At 32.5% G+C, this 18,213-nt stretch overlaps 1 protein-coding gene across 1 annotated transcript; it reads right to left on the bottom strand.

Annotated features, from left to right (window-relative positions):
* Positions 1-8,601: 8,601 nt before the first annotated feature.
* Positions 8,602-13,566, bottom strand: LOC18429984 (serine carboxypeptidase 1). The gene is made up of 7 exons (XM_020664699.2): positions 13,395-13,566; positions 10,259-10,338; positions 9,882-10,004; positions 9,703-9,805; positions 9,453-9,490; positions 8,914-9,096; positions 8,602-8,829 (listed from the first exon to the last, which is right to left on the bottom strand). Exons 1-7 carry the CDS (start codon positions 13,504-13,506, stop codon positions 8,602-8,604), a joined length of 867 nt encoding a protein of 288 aa, XP_020520358.2. The 5' UTR covers positions 13,507-13,566.
* Between the last annotated feature and the right edge of the window lie 4,647 nt (positions 13,567-18,213).

Below are 18,213 nucleotides of genomic sequence, written 5' to 3'. Positions count from 1 at the left end.
ACATTTTGAGATCAATTATAACCCTAACTTGAGTATTCACTTCAAAGAGAGAGAGAGAGAGAGAGGGCCCTAGAAAAAAATGTGGTCACCCATGGGACTATCTTCTTCCCTGAGCTTTCATTTAAAACCTTTCCATGGAGTAGTCCATCATTTATGTGATCAAGCCCATATTATTGCTTCATTAAGGTATTGATTTTTCTTCTCATATTTTTATTTCCTACCTTATTTCCATTATCAAAACTTGTTGTAATTCTTAATTTATAGTAGCTTTCTTAATTTTTGGTAATGAAAACTTGATATTTGAAGAGTCCCAAAGTAATAGTGTAGTCCATACTCATCGTATGAGCAGACTAGCTTGCTTACTCCATGATCATGAATAGTTTCAACTTGATTTCTTGATCTTATTTTTTTGAAATTTTTACTGAGAATATATAACTGATGAGAGGTTTATTTCATCATATTTGAGCATAAGAAATAGTCCAATGAGTTCCCTTTTTAACGTTGAAAAGTTCGTGTGGTCCCTTACAGACCACATAGTGTAGTTTCACAACAACTTCATTATTTTGTGTAGTATCTCTCTCATACTTGGAAGGGCTATTTTGATACATGTCTCTCGTATGATTTGATCCCCATTAAGTGAAACAAATGTGATCATTTTTCTCCCATTGGATTGATCTTCTTGAGTTATTATTATCACTTGTGCTTTAGACAATAGGACAAAATTAAGTCTTCAAAAGGCCCTTTCGTGGCCTGGGTACAAGGGGTTCGAACCATAGTTTTCCCATGTATGTTTGCATGTTAATTTGATGTATTTACAGTTATTAAATGTATTCACGATTGTTTAAATTGAGTATGTTATGTGAATATTGAGGTTATTTTTTAATCTTGCGGTATGAGCTTTAATGCTATGCCTTATTGTTTATGCGAATTGAAATCTTATTGAATTATTATGATCAAGTGTATTATGTATATGAGATATTATGATATATAATAAGGATGAAGAATGAAGATGAAATTATCATATAATTTTGATATAAAGGGGAATTGCTAGTGCAAGTTATGCAATATGTTGTAGAGATGTATAATGTGGATATTTGAATATTGTATTTAGTTTAATTAAATTTTTGAGTAAAGGATTTGTAAGGGACCTATTAGGGTTGAATTTCATTATTTAAATGTGTATAAACCATGTTTATAGGTTGGAATATATGTATAATGGTTTTGAATTGTTATTCATGCATTTAAACCCATGAGTTTTTATACAATGGAAATTTTTTACAAGGATGCATTTCTAGCCCACTGGTCTAATACCACCAAAAAAGATGTATTTTAGACAGGAGACGTATGTGTACATATGAGTCATCTTACTCATAGAAAACCTATCCGAAAATTATTCTCAAAATATTCGAACTTAAATGGTATAGTGGATTAAAAAAAAATCTATCTCATGCACAATTGATATGAAATCTCATGAGAAGAAAATCAATGATAATTAGTTTTATTTCTAAGGGATGATTCTGATGTGCGCGGAAGCTCTAAGCCCAATGAGTTATCTTTGACAAATAAAGTACGAAAAAAATAGAACCAGCAAGAAGCAAGAAAAATAAAGCAGGAAAGAAATAATCGAAAAAGAGAACTCTTGAATTTACAAGATTTTTCACAGATGTAACTACATCTAAGGGCGCAGAAAATTGAAATCCACTATACCTATGAATGTTACATCATAGATTTGGGACATAGAGTTTTCTTTCTAACCCTCAACAATACTTAGTTAGACATGCTCTCTCGTCAGGCACTACTGCCAATCTCTCATCTCTATTCCATAACTAAACCACTCTCCAAGAGGAGAACCTTGAGAACAACTAAATTTTTTCTAACTAAAAGGGAAAACGGTCCAAAATCTCCATGAGAACTGATTTTCTAGAAAAGCCAGTCTCTTAATCAATAGGACACATCATTGCAAAATTTCCCTCGATCAGAAACTATTTTATCTCTAAGGGAAGGCCTTGCTTCTCATGCACAGGAGGCCCCTGCCTCACTCTTTAGAGGAAGCCACATTAATAGTCTCTCTCTCTCTCTCTCTCTCTCTCTCTATATATATATATATATATATATATATATATATATATATATATATAAATAAGAAAAGAAATTCACACTGTTAATCTAATGATGATAAGAACATCTATAAAATTGGGATAAAATAGAGTTCCTTTAAGGCCTAGATCTAATAACCCCATCAGATAGAGGGTTTATATTCATTGAGTAAAAAAATCACCTTTTAAAGTGATTTTTAGAATTTTTGTTTTCTGAAGATTATTTGCCGTAATGAAAATAGTGTATGTTTAAATATTGGGGGTCCTACAAGTGGTTAAACCCAAGATGGTGCCTTTCATTGTATTACTATAAAATTGCTACACGAAATCATCACCCACACAAATATCGTCACCATCATCATCTAATCGTTATTCTAATTATTTGGGATCAGGTACACAAATCTTGTCCTGTCATTCCACTCTATCAAGGGCTATACCCTCAGTTATACCATAAGTTACCATATTTCTTCTCACTACTTTTGTCCATATCCTTTTGGGCCTTTCGAGCACTTTCCTTACCCTTTTAGAGCCTTCTACTTGAACCAAATTGTCCCACATAATTGGTGTTATTCTAAGTTGACATTGTACCTGGTCAGACCACCTCGAATTTATTCATTATGAATTCCATAGTGATATATTAAAAGACACTATTAAAATGTAAGTTAACAATATTTCTTTGATCTTAGTTTTTAAAATAACACTTTTTTCACTGTGATGAATAACTCTGATACTTGAGAAAACATCTTAAAAAGCACCTTTTTTTTTACCCAACACATAGGGCCCCATTCGATGCATCGAGCTATGGATTGCATCAGGTGAGGATGACCTTGGTTTCATCTCCAAGGGGACGTCGTGAAATCCATCTAATGGGACTGCGACCCATTGCCCAATTGCTAGACTTTGGTGACCCACTAATGATTCCCTACACGGACTGTGAGCCATGGGCAACGTTGGGACAGTTTGAGAAAGCATGTGTGGCTTGTAGTTTGCGGTTGGACATGGAATGCCCCAGTGGATATTTATTCCTAAACTATATGGATCATTTTCCCATCAAAGTATTAAATTTTGTTTATTTTACTTATATTTGATGATTAGAATTGTTCTTTGCATTTTTCTAAATCTCTAGATATTTTATTTATCACATTTGGATTTATAAAAACAAATATATTGATTTAAAGCTTTAAAGCTTGAGAAATGAATTTATGTTGTTTTAGAAAGTTTAAGCTTTGAGGAAAATTTGAATGACATTAGAAAGCTTATGGATAAAATAAGAAATGTTAATATTATGATATATTAATTCCATGTTTGAATTAATTGATGAGAAAATCCTTTAGAAAGTGGGGGATAATGGTCTAGCACCCTCTATCGGATGTTCATGACCCATTTATGGAATGGAGAGCTCATATCTCTCACCCCACAAGTCACACAAGATCAATGGTGCATATTCAATTTCACATGAGTGGCAAGCCAATGAAAACCCTAAGAAACCCTAATCTTGTTCAAAGTACTACAAAAAAAGATTGATCACTACCAAAAACTCTACACCTTATCTCATACATATGGTTTTCGTCTCTCTCTCTCTCTCTTAACCTACCAAAGGGGGCACACCCCACTTAGGATATCTCTCTCTCCTATAGAAACTCTCTCTCTCTTGAAAGTCCTAAAGGGGGCATGCCCCACTCTCTCTCATCTTATGGTTCTCTCTCACAGTATCTCTCATGATATCTCCTCTCTCTTTGGGGTTTAGACTATAAGGTTGTGGTAGAAAAGAAAAACATCACTCTATCAGAGTAGGTTGTTAAGGGGATTCACTTAGTATTTGAGTTTGTGTATAAAGGGGTTCATGTTCCATTGGTGTGGTTTGTCCAAACATGCGTTCCCAGTTGAGATTGAAGGTTGAAAATTAGCTCCCACGCCTTCGGAAGGTGATGACTCGGTGTGGGGTGTAAGAAACACGGTTGAGATAATTTTTGGCGCCTTGTTTTGTTTCTTCCATGTTTTTTTATTATATATTTTATTCCCAAGCATAGGTTGTGTCTTTTCTTTGTTAATGAAAAATGTGGTTTTGAATGGCTTCAAGTTCTTGAGATCCTATTTTATTCTTTTCTTTTGTTTTATTTGAAGTTGTAATATTGTAAAAAGGATTTCTTGTGAATGATCTAGACCGTGAAGAAAAGAAAATAATTGAAAAAGAAATAAAGAAAATTATTATATACTCCGGCTAGATCACAGGTGTCATTTCATTTAGGAACTCAAAATCACTTTTTTTGTTCCTTTTTAACATTGTTAATTGATTGATTACAAAGCCATATATAGAATTAGAAAAAGAAAAAGGACACTTCTGAAGCTTAGATCTAAGCATTTTACAAAATAAATGGAGCTTAGGCGGGTTAAGAAACATACGTTTGAGCATGAATTTTTTATTTTTATTTATTTATTTTGTGATTATTCATCCAAATGAAAAAGCTATATGTTTAAAATGTGGGGTCAAACAAATGGCCCTAGCATAGTTTTTGAAGATTTTGATGGGTGTATTTATTAAAAAAATAATTATTTTTGTTTAATTCTTTTTCAAATTTTCACAAAAGTACAATTGTATGTCCAATAATTTTATTAGTCAATAGTCTTGTCCTTTAGTGAAACTTCAACTTTGCCTTTCTAAAGATCACAAAAATACCCCTTGCCTTGCAGTTATAATTATATGTTCACAATTGATTGATGAGCAAACTACTATAAAAAAAATAATTTTTTTTTAAAAAAACCACATAATAAGTAAATATACCATTCATAGCCCATTCTAATATTACTACTTGCATTTGAAGAGTTGCGAATGGTAGATTATCTCATATATGTGAATGTGTGTGTGTAAGTAGAGAAGGCATGGCTGATTGAAGAACAAAGGATAAATAAAAAGCAAAATTCGCTAAATGGTTGTATATCTATTTGAGTATGCATAAAATTGCCATATGATAGCTAATAATGGAAATTAATATTTGTTGAACAATTTCAATCAGTATCTAGAAAAATGGATCAGGAGGGTAAGTCAGTCCCCTGCTTGATTGATCTAAATGACTGATCCATGCAGGTGCATACTGATTCTCTAGTGTGGGAATTGGTAGCAAAATAATTTAATTAGTAATTTTAATTAAATTATTAATTAAAAAAATTCTCTAGTGTGGGAATTGACCGAGGCCACTTCAATGATGGTAAAAAAAAATTACACTCCCATCCTTCTTTCTTTTTTTCTTTTTTTTGGTTAGGTTTTTTTCACCTTTTTTCATGTTTTTGTATTTTTATTTTTGTTAGGGCGATTTCTATCTTTTGATGAAAGTGGGTAAGATTTTGGGCTTTAAAAACCATTTTTTAGAGGGGATCGTATACAACGAGACCATTTACTTCTAATACAAGGTGGTCACAATTACTTACAACCATTTGACGACAAATTTGTTAGTTTTGATGTGTCACGAACTTCGAGAATATTTCTTTTAAAGTTCGAGCTAAGTCAATAAAATAATTACAGTCACCCAGTTTCACATTCAATGGTCAAGATTAATATGACCACCTTGTACCAAAGCTATATGGTCTCATTCTATACTTTCCCTTTTTAGAGAGAGTAAGAACCTTTTACAAGTTTTTTCATGCTCTCTACCTAAAAACACCCCAACCCTAGCTCTAGTTTTGGGCAACTTTCGTGGTGGATTCTGGCCATCATCCCAATTTGAAGCCCGAAGTCTTTTACACCCGATTTCAGTTTTTTTTAGGGTTTTTGCTATATACATTTTTTTGTCTTTTTTGAATCAGTAAAATTAATTCTTTTTTTGGTTTCTTGTTAACGGTTTTATCTTTATTAAGTTTATTATTGTATGTTTTTACCTTTTAGGAAGACCTATCGGCATTTTTTAAGACAAGTTTACTATTGTATGTTTTTACCTTCTAGGAAGACCAATCAGCATTTTTTAAAACAAATGTTAGGATTATAAGGTTTTTATATTCATTTATTTTTATAAGTTCAATTTCAATTTCAAATAGGAGGTCTTTTCAATCCTAGGATATAACAAAGGAAAAAGAAAAAAGAACCACATTTACTCCCAAAATACCTTTCACATATAAAAATCATGTTTCTCAGTTTCCATTGCATATGTTACTACAATCTTCTTTGGTCGTTATAAATTAATTCCATTCATGCATCCTTCTTTATTTTCAATTGCAGGAAAATCACAATTCCGGCATCAGAAAATTTTAAATCGATCATCTCAACCTTGGCCATTATGGTAAAAATTAGGATTTCAAGCCCTAAAAATAGTATATATTGTGACCAATTATCTAGATGGATTCATTTTGCCCTAAAAATAAGTGCTCATGGATCCATAAGATCTGTGTTATTTTTTGAGTTTCAAATTTCATAGTCAATATTAGAAATTGATTTTATAGCCATCATAGATATTTTTGGTGCCCAAAGTGATTTTTACACGAAGATTTGTAGTGAGGCTATACTTTATGTTCATAATGCCTAGGCCTTCCAAAAATTGCCTCCAATATAAAATTTAGAACGGACCTAGAAACTTAGATTGATTAAGACTTCACCTTGTATTAAGATAAAAAAAAACATAATGTTTATTGAAAAAAAAAAAAAGGACAAGCTTTCTATGCTTCCCCAACAACATAAAACTTATATACATCCCCTTCCATTTTGAATGGAGGGCTAAGATTGTCCCAATCACAATGTCACGTTTCTACACTATTTTATTTTTACTCTTTTTATGTAAATTATTTTCACACCAAATTTTGGGTGTCCAATCCTCTATTAAACACGTACTTGTAAAAAAAATATTAAAATAATGTTCCCAATAAAATAAAATGACCAAAATACCCCTAAAAGATTCAAGGGGTATTTTGGTCATTATATTTTATTAAAAAATTATTTTTTATAGGTGTTCCCCAATGAGAAGATGACCCATACCAAATTTTATATTCATGCAATTTGTATAAAAAAAAAAAAAAAAATACTCTAAGGCATCAGAACTAAAATCAAACAGAGTGGCTTACTTGATCAAAATTGGACGGCTGGATAGATCTTCTATGCTATAGAAGAAGTATAGAAACCTTTCCCAAAAAACAAAGAAGATAAAAAAACATAATGCAGTTTGAAAGTTGTCACATTTTAAAGCTCAGACACGCTTAATTGTTAAGACTCTAAACTATCAAGTAATTAGTTATTCATTTCCCTATATTAATATTTCTAATGATATTTGAGGATCAAGTACGGTGGCATTTGAATAACTTCAGTATAGGAATGCCGGTGTACTTTAACCACTACAACCACTTGGAGAGAATGATATGTGAGATTAAAATCTTATGCTTAACTCAATCCATGTGTTTTCAACATGTTGGAAGATGTCAATACTGACTTAGTAGCTAATGGAGGTATTTTTTTGTAATTTTGTTTTTCGGTAATTCGTTAATGGAGGTATTTTTTTGTAATTTTGTTTTTCGCTAATTCGTTAATGGAGGTATTGAGTATGGTCCTTTGATTTTAGAGGAGTTTCTAATTAAGGTCACTGAGATACCGCCTTGCTATCTTTTCGACATTGTTGTCCATCTGTTTTATACTTATATGAATAGAACTTAAAAAAAAAAAAAGTCTACAAGAAAAGAGAGAAAACACCGGTCGCGCATGCAAATCCCTCCTTGAAGATTCTGAGCTAATGGGTCGGTTATCATAGTCCTATTAATGCAACTTTAAGTCTATACATTCTTAGTTTTGTATAGAATATTTCTAAAAGGATATATAGATATTAACTTGAAAAACATAAGAAGATATTGTTTGGGTAAACCTCAAAAAATTTCTAAACATATAAAAAATTACACAATAAACATCTATTCTTTTAGTTAAGGGATATGATATTATGTTCTACTAGGGCACCATAAATGCGCCTTTGCCACCGCAAAAACCACTTTTGAGGTTTCAGGCACCTAAATCAATTGGGGACTCCCTTAGAATTAGGGGAATCTAAGTTTGATTTAGTTTACCTCCAAATCTCCTCAAATATATTCCAATAATGGAACTGATAGTTGAAATTTCATTCAGAATTGTAAAAATTTGAGGCATTTATGGGGCTCCAAATGCATGTTTTTCATGAATCTTAATTATTATTATTTTTCTATGCGAGAGTGTTTTAGAAATATTTTGGGTCCCCTACCTAGCTTAAAAGTGGTATTTTAGGTGGGCAAAGAAATAAGTTTGGTGCCCCAGATGAAACACACTATTATTTCCCTTAAACCACCCAAAACTGGTTCAAGGAATTGCAACAAAGTTACGTTTTTTTTTTTTGTGGATCAATGGGATTACAGGCTCCTATCTATTTTGACAAGATTCAATATTTTGAAATTGTTAGTGAGAATGGGGGCCGGGACCTCTACTTGGAGCTTAGGTGGTGCTACCACCCTGACCCAACCCCATTCTCACTAGTCTACTTCAGGCTTCCATTGAAAATCTCTCGTCAATCTAAATATGACTCACATAGCAGTAGATTTCCCGAATGCGATGATATCCATTTGCATTTTCCGAAACTCCTACATCATTTGTTTCTAAAAAGTCAACTTCGTACCCATTCTCGTCACAACCGTAATACATTTGAACTCTTTCCTCCGCATTGCGAGTACTTCTGTTGATGCCCATCTCAAAGTGGCAATATGGGAAAAGAACATGTTCAAGATTTATCCCACCAGTATTCTACAACACAATATATGGAAGGGTAACTCACCTAAATCATGATAAATTTGATATAAAAATACAAAGTTAAAATTTGTACATTACCTTCTTAAAAGGTTCCATATTCCTCAGACAATCTGGGTGGATGGAGTTCCAATAATTCCCTAGACATGATATTCTTAAATCTTCATATAGTTTATTTGAAATGAGTCCCATTCGATGAGCAAATGGAACCCTAGATTCTAAAAGGATATCATAATCTGCAAGCTCATTGCCGACAGAGTAGCCCTGGAACACCAACAAACAAGAAAATGAATTAGAATCCAAATTACATTGTAGAATGCTTATATATAACCATCTACTTTTGGTTACTGCATTGTTATTTGTGAGCATTGTAACTAGAAAGGGAAATCATAGTTTCTGTGAAAAACTTATAAATCACGTTGGTGACATGACATGGAAACAACACTCATAGTATAGTTTATTTTAGTATTGCAATGAAATCAAGTGTATTCTCATTGGCTTCCATTCAAATGTAAATTTGAAAATTTCAATTACATCTTCATAATGTCTTTTAGGTAAATAGATAATATCATCAACAAAGTCATATCCTTCTTTTGAGTAAGGATGCAATTCACAGTTACCTTGAAATTTAAGTTTGGCTTCACCCCTCCATCTATTCCTGTAATAATAAATTATATGTTTATACATATAAAAAGCATAATTTTAACTAAGGAGTCATGTCAATGTACCTTGTAGGATATACACATAATTAATTATTAGGCTGATAAGTTCAACTATCAATAATCAAGAATAAAACTTCTATAACGTTACCTTCGTTTAATAAAGAAAATAATTACACTAGCCAAAAAGAATTATTAATATAAGTGATGCCTTTCTCAATTTCTAGTGACAAAGTTGGGACATAAGCTCTAGCATATGAACATCCAGTAATGTAAAGTGGATTAGACAAGAACTCAGGGTACTCGTGAAACCACTGCATCATAAAACTGTAAGTGAACATCAGAAACAATTTTTAATTAGGTCCTTTAGCAAAGTATAAGTTGGCTGACCTTGAAAACAAAGTCATATAGATCTGCTATAGTATTGGAATCATCAGTTTGGTAATCCTCACTATTATCAGAATATGAGAATCCAGTACCAACAGGTGCATCCATAACAACAAGGCTAGACACCTACAATGCAGAGGAATTTGAAAGAGGAAATTCACTCTTACATTCATATTGTATCCATTCACATGCTAAAAGTCATCTGCTCAATAAGTCATACTGAAGAGAGTGCAATTGAAGCTCATCATCCTCACATTCCATATATTGGCAAGTTTGAAGAGTAGATATAAAACATGTCACATTTGAAAGCTAGAAGGTATGGAAATTTTGTTATGATCCAACCTGGAAAAGCATAGGTGAAGCCACTTGATGAATATTACCTTGGTCCAATGGAAAGGATTGAGTTCTACTTTCACACCATTGATGATATAATCCGGATCTTCCTCAATCTTGAAAGGCACTGAAATACAATATAGAAACACTTTATATAAGACGTCAAGCTTATATTATAAATTGCACCTCAAAAATCTACCCAAAAGGTGTTTCAATACTAGAAAATCTTCAAATTGAGCATCTCAACCTCAAGTTGTATGGATATGAAATAGAAAAGGATTTCAAGTCCTCATAGGGGTTTTAAGTACCAATACTACACTTTTAGCAAGATTTAGAAGTACGCATGTTTATGGTTGACACCTTATATATACCGCACCCATCAAATAAACTTATAGTTTGTAAACTAAGATTCTAACCATGAAGCAAATAAAAAACTCCCCTCCAAATAAACTGACAATTAAATATAAAAGAAACCCTATTTCCATAGTAATTTTTCAAATTTAATATTAATGTTCACATAATTTCTTTAAATCCAATTTGTGTTTGAATGATGAAGAAATTAAATGCTTTTACCATTTTGCGAGAAATCCCCATGTTTCTTTCTTATTAAGTGAACTAGTGTCAAAATGATTTGACATTGTTACTGAAGTAAGCAAATGGCTTTAAGACATTGTTGCAACACACATGATGTGGTTTACAAAGCTTACATACACATTTCACAATAACTCGCCAAATAGTTAAATGGCTTGAACATCAGTTTGATATTTACAGTAAAAATACCATAGTTCGAAGATTTAAGTTCATTCTAAGATCAAGATTCCAACTAGATTCTAACCTCTTGTTGCTGAAGATCGACACTAAGAAGGAAGTTGTGAATACAATGACAAAGTTGCTTATACTACTAAATTTGAGCTATTTTTGGACTTGATTAATGTCTTTCCAAGATGAGTGTCCTTTTTTCCTTTTGGGGGTGGGGTATTGGGGCTTGTGAAAAAGGTGGTAGAAGCGAATCAATTTTGTGTACTTGATGGAATTCAATTAAATGTGGACATTTGTTTGGTCATCTTGCATTTAAAGAAGCCCTATAAAGGATGTTAGGTTTCTATCTTATAGTTATTAGATTTCCTATTTTATAGAGAAGTGAATCCTAAGTTTCTTAAAATTCTTGCCTATTTTTATGGGGATATAATCCCTTGGTTATATGAATGATTATCTTCACATAATTATCTAACGAAAGGGTAGGGCATGGGGGATTCTATCTATCTCTTGTAATGAAAGACAGAGAGGAGTCCATGTGATTCTGTCTACACGGTTTGTGTCTTTTTATGAATAGTTGTTTTAGGAAGCCTGTGCAAGGTGTAGAGAGAATATGCAGAGTGCTAACTATAAGATTGAGCTTGAGTTCCCTGGTTCTCTTAGAGCTTCCATGCAAAATAGGCATGTCATGGCTTTGTTACCATTTATCAACCTTTGGACGCATAGTGCTAGCAGCTTCCATGCAAAATAGGCATGTCATGGCTTTGTTACCATTTATCAACCTTTGGACGCATAGTGCTAGCTGTGCTACAATGCCAAGAGTCAAATTACCAAACATGAATTAGTCGTGGGCACAGATCTTTCCTTGTAATGCATATCTTCTTCCTCCTCCTTAAATCTTATTTTGTGAATGGTAAACATTTGTAGATTGGGTTCTTATCGAGAATTTCCTTTTAGTTCCCATATAATTTTTTTATTTTCCTAGCAAGGTCTACGGAAATTTTAACTTTATCTACCATTCCACATGTCTCTTCCATTCCAATTTTAAATTGATCTTTACTCGTCTTCCTCATTCTTAGGGGAGGAGCAATGTCCTATTACCTTCTCTTTCAACAATTAAAATCTAGAGATACTATCTAAGAGTTCATGCTTGAAGTTGAGTGGTTAATGTTTTAATGATTGAATATATTCAAATCCTATCATTGAACTACCACGTGAAAAGCGAAAAAAAGCAAAAAGGAATATGTGCTAACTTATGCATCTATATACTACATTATTAAGCAAAAAGCAAGGGATGGACACATGTCGCGAAAATAAAAATATAATCTATCTCTAGGGAGACGGTTAGAGTACATAAACTCCTAAAAATAATGTGTGGAAATTATAATGATTATTAATAGTGGAAATTATTTTAAAATTAAAAATCATGATTGATATAAATATTATTAATGATACTAATAATAGAATTGTATTATTGTAATGAATATTATAACAATTACACAAATAAGTGGAATTCTAATTATAATATAATCTTTTGATTAGATGATGATGGTGATGATGATAATAGTAATAATGAAATGATAATAAAATTACTACTAAAATTATAATAAACTTAAAATATATTATTTCTATTATTATTATGTGAACAATTTTAGTCGATGATATAATAAAATAATGAACGTAGTAATTTATAATAATAACAGTTATCTAAATTTAATTAGATGATTATATGAATTTTAAGTATTGTTATAATTGAATTATTATAAACTTAAAATGTTTATATACAATATTATTGTTATTATTGCATGAATAATTTTAGTTATTAATATAATTGTAAAATAATGAACATATTGAATCATAATAATAACAATTCTTGAAATTTAATTGGACTATTATATGAATACTAAATATTGTTATAATTTAATTAACTATGATATCAAAATTTTCTTTCTTTTACTTCATTTTTATATAAAATGCTGTTTGTTATCTTTAAATAACCTAAACAATTTAATCATTTCGCTAAGCATATTTGCAATATTTAATTACATACCATAACATATTCTCATTCATATTATTTCTCATACTATTTCTACCACTATCAGTTAAAAAACCTTTTAATGAGACCGGCACATGCACCTACTAGTCAAAACACACTCAAGGATGTCGATATAAATTATTTCACATGCTATAGACAGGATTTGTGTGTTGAGATGGGATTATTTTTTTATGGTACTTCATGTCATTGTATATGAGATGTCATTTTGACCTTCAACAACATTCATGAATCATGAATATAAGACTACAATAATTAGTTGAAAGGGCCATGAAAAGTTTGCAAATTCTTCATATAATGAAACTGCACAATGATGAAGAGTGGACTTCTTAGGAGTAAATTACAAGTAGTAAATGTAATCTAGAAATACCTACCATGAAAGTATATAATGGCATTCATTCCTGAACAACCAGGACCGCCAGTAGCCCAGAATACAATTGGATCTTCTGTAGGACTGCGTTCTGAAGTAGCAAAATAGTAATACATGTGCCTTCCAATCCCTTCATTACCTAAAGTGATGTAACCGTAATCTTAGAAACATTAGCATGTAATATACTTCGCAAACTTCTCTCCATAAGTACAAGAAATAATACTATAAATATAAAAAATTGAAAACTATATATCCTAGAAAGAAATACGTTTAGGTTATGCCATCTTTTTCATGTTTTTGACTTCTTCATTGACAAACATATATGCCTTATTTTCTATATTTATTGAATATTCCCAAAGTGGTGTAAAACTAATTTTTTAGTCCTAAGATTTAAAAAAAACGGAAATCTATTTTTTACCCCTCATGTGTTTTCGAAATGCGAGATACATTAGGTATCATTTTGATAAGCTCTAATTGTAGGCTATGCTCGTCTTCGAATTTTTATCGTGCCTTGTAGGCAAAAGCTTTCCTTTTCCTATCTATTTTTTTTCTTTTCTTTTCTTTTCTTTTTTGTCTTTTTCGTTTGAGGTGTTAATGGTGGGACTGGAGCATGAGGATGATATGTTGAGGCACCTATGTCCCTAACCGCCAATCCCCCAATCCCGATCCCAAGAAATGAGAATTATGGTTTCATAGAGGTGGCGAGAATAACAAGCCCATGGTTCCTTACTTCCCTTTCTATTTTCTTTCAAATATTTGGGGCTGGCTTTTCAAATATTTCTAGTTTAGGGATGGTTCTGAAAAACAATATTAAATTCAAAATTAAACCCATATTTTATTTAGTATTTTATCCAACTTTGTCTTAGAACTTTGGAGTGATTCTTTAGAGTCAAAAGGTTTCCAGACAAAGATATAGCATATGAAATTTAAGTTGAGTAATATTAAGAGTAGAAACAAGGAATTAGTTAAGTTTGATGGCCAAAGAGTACTTAAAATAGATTATTGTCAATATTTAGAGTCAATAATCCATTAGAATAGAGAGATTGAGGAAGATGTTGCACATAGAATTTGAGCTCGGTGGATTAATTGGAGATGTTCTTTCGAAATCTTTTGTGATCATTGAATACTAAAAAAGATGAAGGGGAAGTTTTACCTGATACCTCTAAGACCTTCCATGCTTTATGGGATGGAATACGGGGCGGTCAAGAAACAATATATCCATAGACTGAGTGTAGTTGTAATGATGATATTGAAATGCATGAGTGGCAAGACAAGCATAAGTACATCAGAAGGAACTTAGAGTTAGCCCCAATAAATGATCAAATGAGGGCAATTAGATTTGTCTTGCCATATGTAGTGTCAACTTAGAACAACACTAATTAGGAGGGGTGATTTGGTTCAAGTGGAGGCTCTAAATGGGCAAAGGGAAGACCCTAAAAGACAGGGATATAAATAGTAAGAAATGACATAGTGATTTATAGTTTAACTGGAGGGATGGCCATTGATAAAGCATAATAATGAAACGATGATTCATGTAGCCAACCCCAAATAGTTAGAAAAAAACTCTAGTGATGATGATCATGATTTTTTTTAACTTTGCAATATGCACAAGGTGGTTCCCAAAGACTAAATTTCAAGTCTAAATTAAACTCTCATAATCTTTATATTTTGTAATCTTTTATAAATGAATACAAACCCAATCGAGTTTTTTGACCTGCTCCGTGTCATGAGGAAACTCAATACACTTGGTCGGGTCTATTAAGTTGGGCCGCAGTTGAATATTACATCTATATTTGCAACCTGACCCGGTTTTGACCAGTATTACCTCGACATTCCTAATTGAGATTTATGTTGATGTCCTCTGCACTTGTCCATACGTGTCGGGTGATGTGATCAGTTTAGTATGTTGTCGACATAATAACTTACATGCGTACATCACAAATTATATAGAGTTGTGTGGTAAAGCTGAAGTTGGTCTATAGTCCATGGTAACAACCTTTTAACAAACTTATGGTTCATGTGCATCTCCTTCTAAATGCAATCTCCATGAGAAGATCTTTCTTGGAGATGAATATTGGATTGAAAATTTCATAGGTTGATAATATTAATTATGGCCCATGAATATAAAAAAAAAGGGAATAATAAAATTTATTTTGAACTATATTTTGGACAGTTCCTTTTAATTCTTCCAGATAACAAAATTGATAATATTCTTTTTAGGGGAAAGGTTTATATACTTCTCCTACAGCATAGAAGTTCTATCCCCCCTTATCATCCAGCCGTCCAATTTTGATCAAGAGAGCCACTCACCATTTGATATTAGATCTGATGTCTCAAAGTTTTTTTTTTTTAGTTTTTTTTTATACAAATTGTATGAATATGAGATTTGGTATGTGCTATCTTCTCTTTGGGGCTAATTTATAAAATAATATTTCGATAAAATATAATGATCAAATTACCCTTGAAAGTTTTAAAGGTATTTTGGTCATTTTATCAATTGAATTTTTTTTTTTTTCCTGCTATTGCGAGTTTAATAGAGGAATGGACATGCAAAATTTGGTGTCAAAATAGTTTATAGAATAAAATGAAATATAAAATAGTGTAGAGACGTGATATTGTGATTGGAGCAATCTTAGCCCTCCATCCAGAATGGACAGTTGGATAAGGGGAAGTATATAAGTTTTATATTGTAGGGGAAGCATAGAAAGCTTCCCTTTTTGTTCGATCCAGAATCATGGATCCAATGCCAAAACACATTTGGACTTAAGATTCATTTCAGAATGTAAATGATCCTAAATCCATGTCGTACATGGATGTTTTATGCAACCGTACTTCACAAAAGAAAATTCACAAATTTTTGGAAGGGCCATTGCATGTGAATAGGTCAACATTTGAACATTTCCCCAGCAGGCAGAGGTTCAAAACATTTTTATTTTTTTTTTGGGATTGTATATTAGGAGACTATTTATATTTATTACAAGATGGTCACAATTACTCTTAGCTATTAGATGTCAAATTAGATGGGTATGTCACAAAGTTCAGAATTTTCTTTTCTTTAACATTGGATCTAGTCAATGACACTCTTATAACCGTCTAAATATATATATATAGCTTTGGGTCTAGTCAATGACACTCTTATAACCATCCGAGTTGAAATTTGATAGACAAGAGTGATCTCTTCATATACTTTTCCTTTTAGTATTACACTTATGGTGTCGAATGATGCAAACACTGTCACTAGAGTATGCAACCATACTCCATATCAACATTATTCTAAATATTATTGATGCAACAAAATAAGGTCACAAGGATTCTGTGGAGAATCCAAGAGTGGCTTCATACATTGCACTTTCTACTAAGGCTAGCAACGGCCTGGGCTAGCCTCTGGCCCTTGCCCCCAAGCGGAACTGGGCTAAGCTACGAACACATGAATAAAAGAGAAAAAAAAAAACAGAGGGCTGGACCGAACCTAGCCCATGGCCTAGGCCCTACTTTTTAGGGCTAGGCCACCGGACTCATAGCCGGGGCACAACTTCCATCAAATGTATCCTAAAACATGTCCACAAAAATACATAACTCCTAAAACATCTCATGGCCAAGTACAAAACATTAGAATAGAGGAGTTTTATAGCCAGTGTTTTGATGATTACCCACTCTGCATAATGTTTAGAAGGAAATTGGCCATCAAAGCCCGGAAAGCGCGACACCTCCGCACCATCAGGCGCTGTTAACATAGAGTAAAACCATTGGAAAGCGATGATGATGGTGAGCAAAAAGAAGTGTGACGAAAATTGAGATAACTTTGCCATACTTATCTCTTTATTTTTCCCTAAATAGTTTCAACGGACGTTGGATACTTATTAGGAATGTTACTCAATTGGTTCGGGACCCGATCTAGACCTGCATTGGGTCTAGGTTCATCTGGGTCTAGAAAGAGAAATATTAATGAATATAGATCAAGGCCTTGGATGATATGAGTTAATTGGTTGGGTCGCCCTTGGCCAAGACGAGTTACTAAGCCGAGTGTACTCACCTGAGTGGGACAAAACCTATAGATATATTGAAAAGAGAAAACCAAAATTACAAAATAAAATGGAGATATCAAAACTTATATAAAATCAAAGAGAAACATAAAAAACTTCAAATATTAAAAAAGTGTAAAAAAATAGACTAAAACAATTAATTTGTAATTAGGAAGAGTTTAAAAATCCAAAAAAAATAAAATGTAAAAATAAATATTACAACAAAAAACTCATAAATCTTTACCAAAAATTTTAAAATTATATATAATCTTTTATACACGTTATATATAAAAATATTTAAACAACGTTTTTGGGATTTTTTTGAATATTTTATTTCAAATACTTGATAAACACAAATCGAGATAATACGTACTCTCCTGTACTTGCATAGCCTACATCATTTCATACATCATACTCATTTAAAAATACAATCATCCTCCCATACACCCTAGTCTAGTCCATCTAACGTAACCCACTTACGCTCACTCACGCCCAAACCTAGACCCTACCCTCATGTTCGGGCCCACTTTCAAGAGCATTCAAGGGACTATCAAAGGTGTACCACCTAAGGGTCGACATCGAGCGAAGCTAAAGGCTTGAGCCCTCCCCTCTTTTTCTCCCTTTCTCGAGTGGGCCGACCCGAGGCCATCTCTATCTTTCTCACTCACCTCCCTTATTATTATCTCTCCCTTAATTCTCTCACTCCGGAATTTCCCTGTCTCTCTTTTCCCTCTCTCTAATTAATCTCTCTCCCTTGATCTTTTCAATCTCTCTCTATCTCTGTTTTCACGGAATTCTCTG

The sequence above is a fragment of the Amborella trichopoda genome, chromosome 6 (assembly GCF_054954075.1).
Source record: "Amborella trichopoda isolate Santa Cruz 75 chromosome 6, AtrichopodaSantaCruz75HAP2 v2.0, whole genome shotgun sequence".
Classification (NCBI taxonomy): domain Eukaryota; kingdom Viridiplantae; phylum Streptophyta; class Magnoliopsida; order Amborellales; family Amborellaceae; genus Amborella; species Amborella trichopoda.
This window is presented reverse-complemented; position numbering and strand designations above follow the sequence as displayed.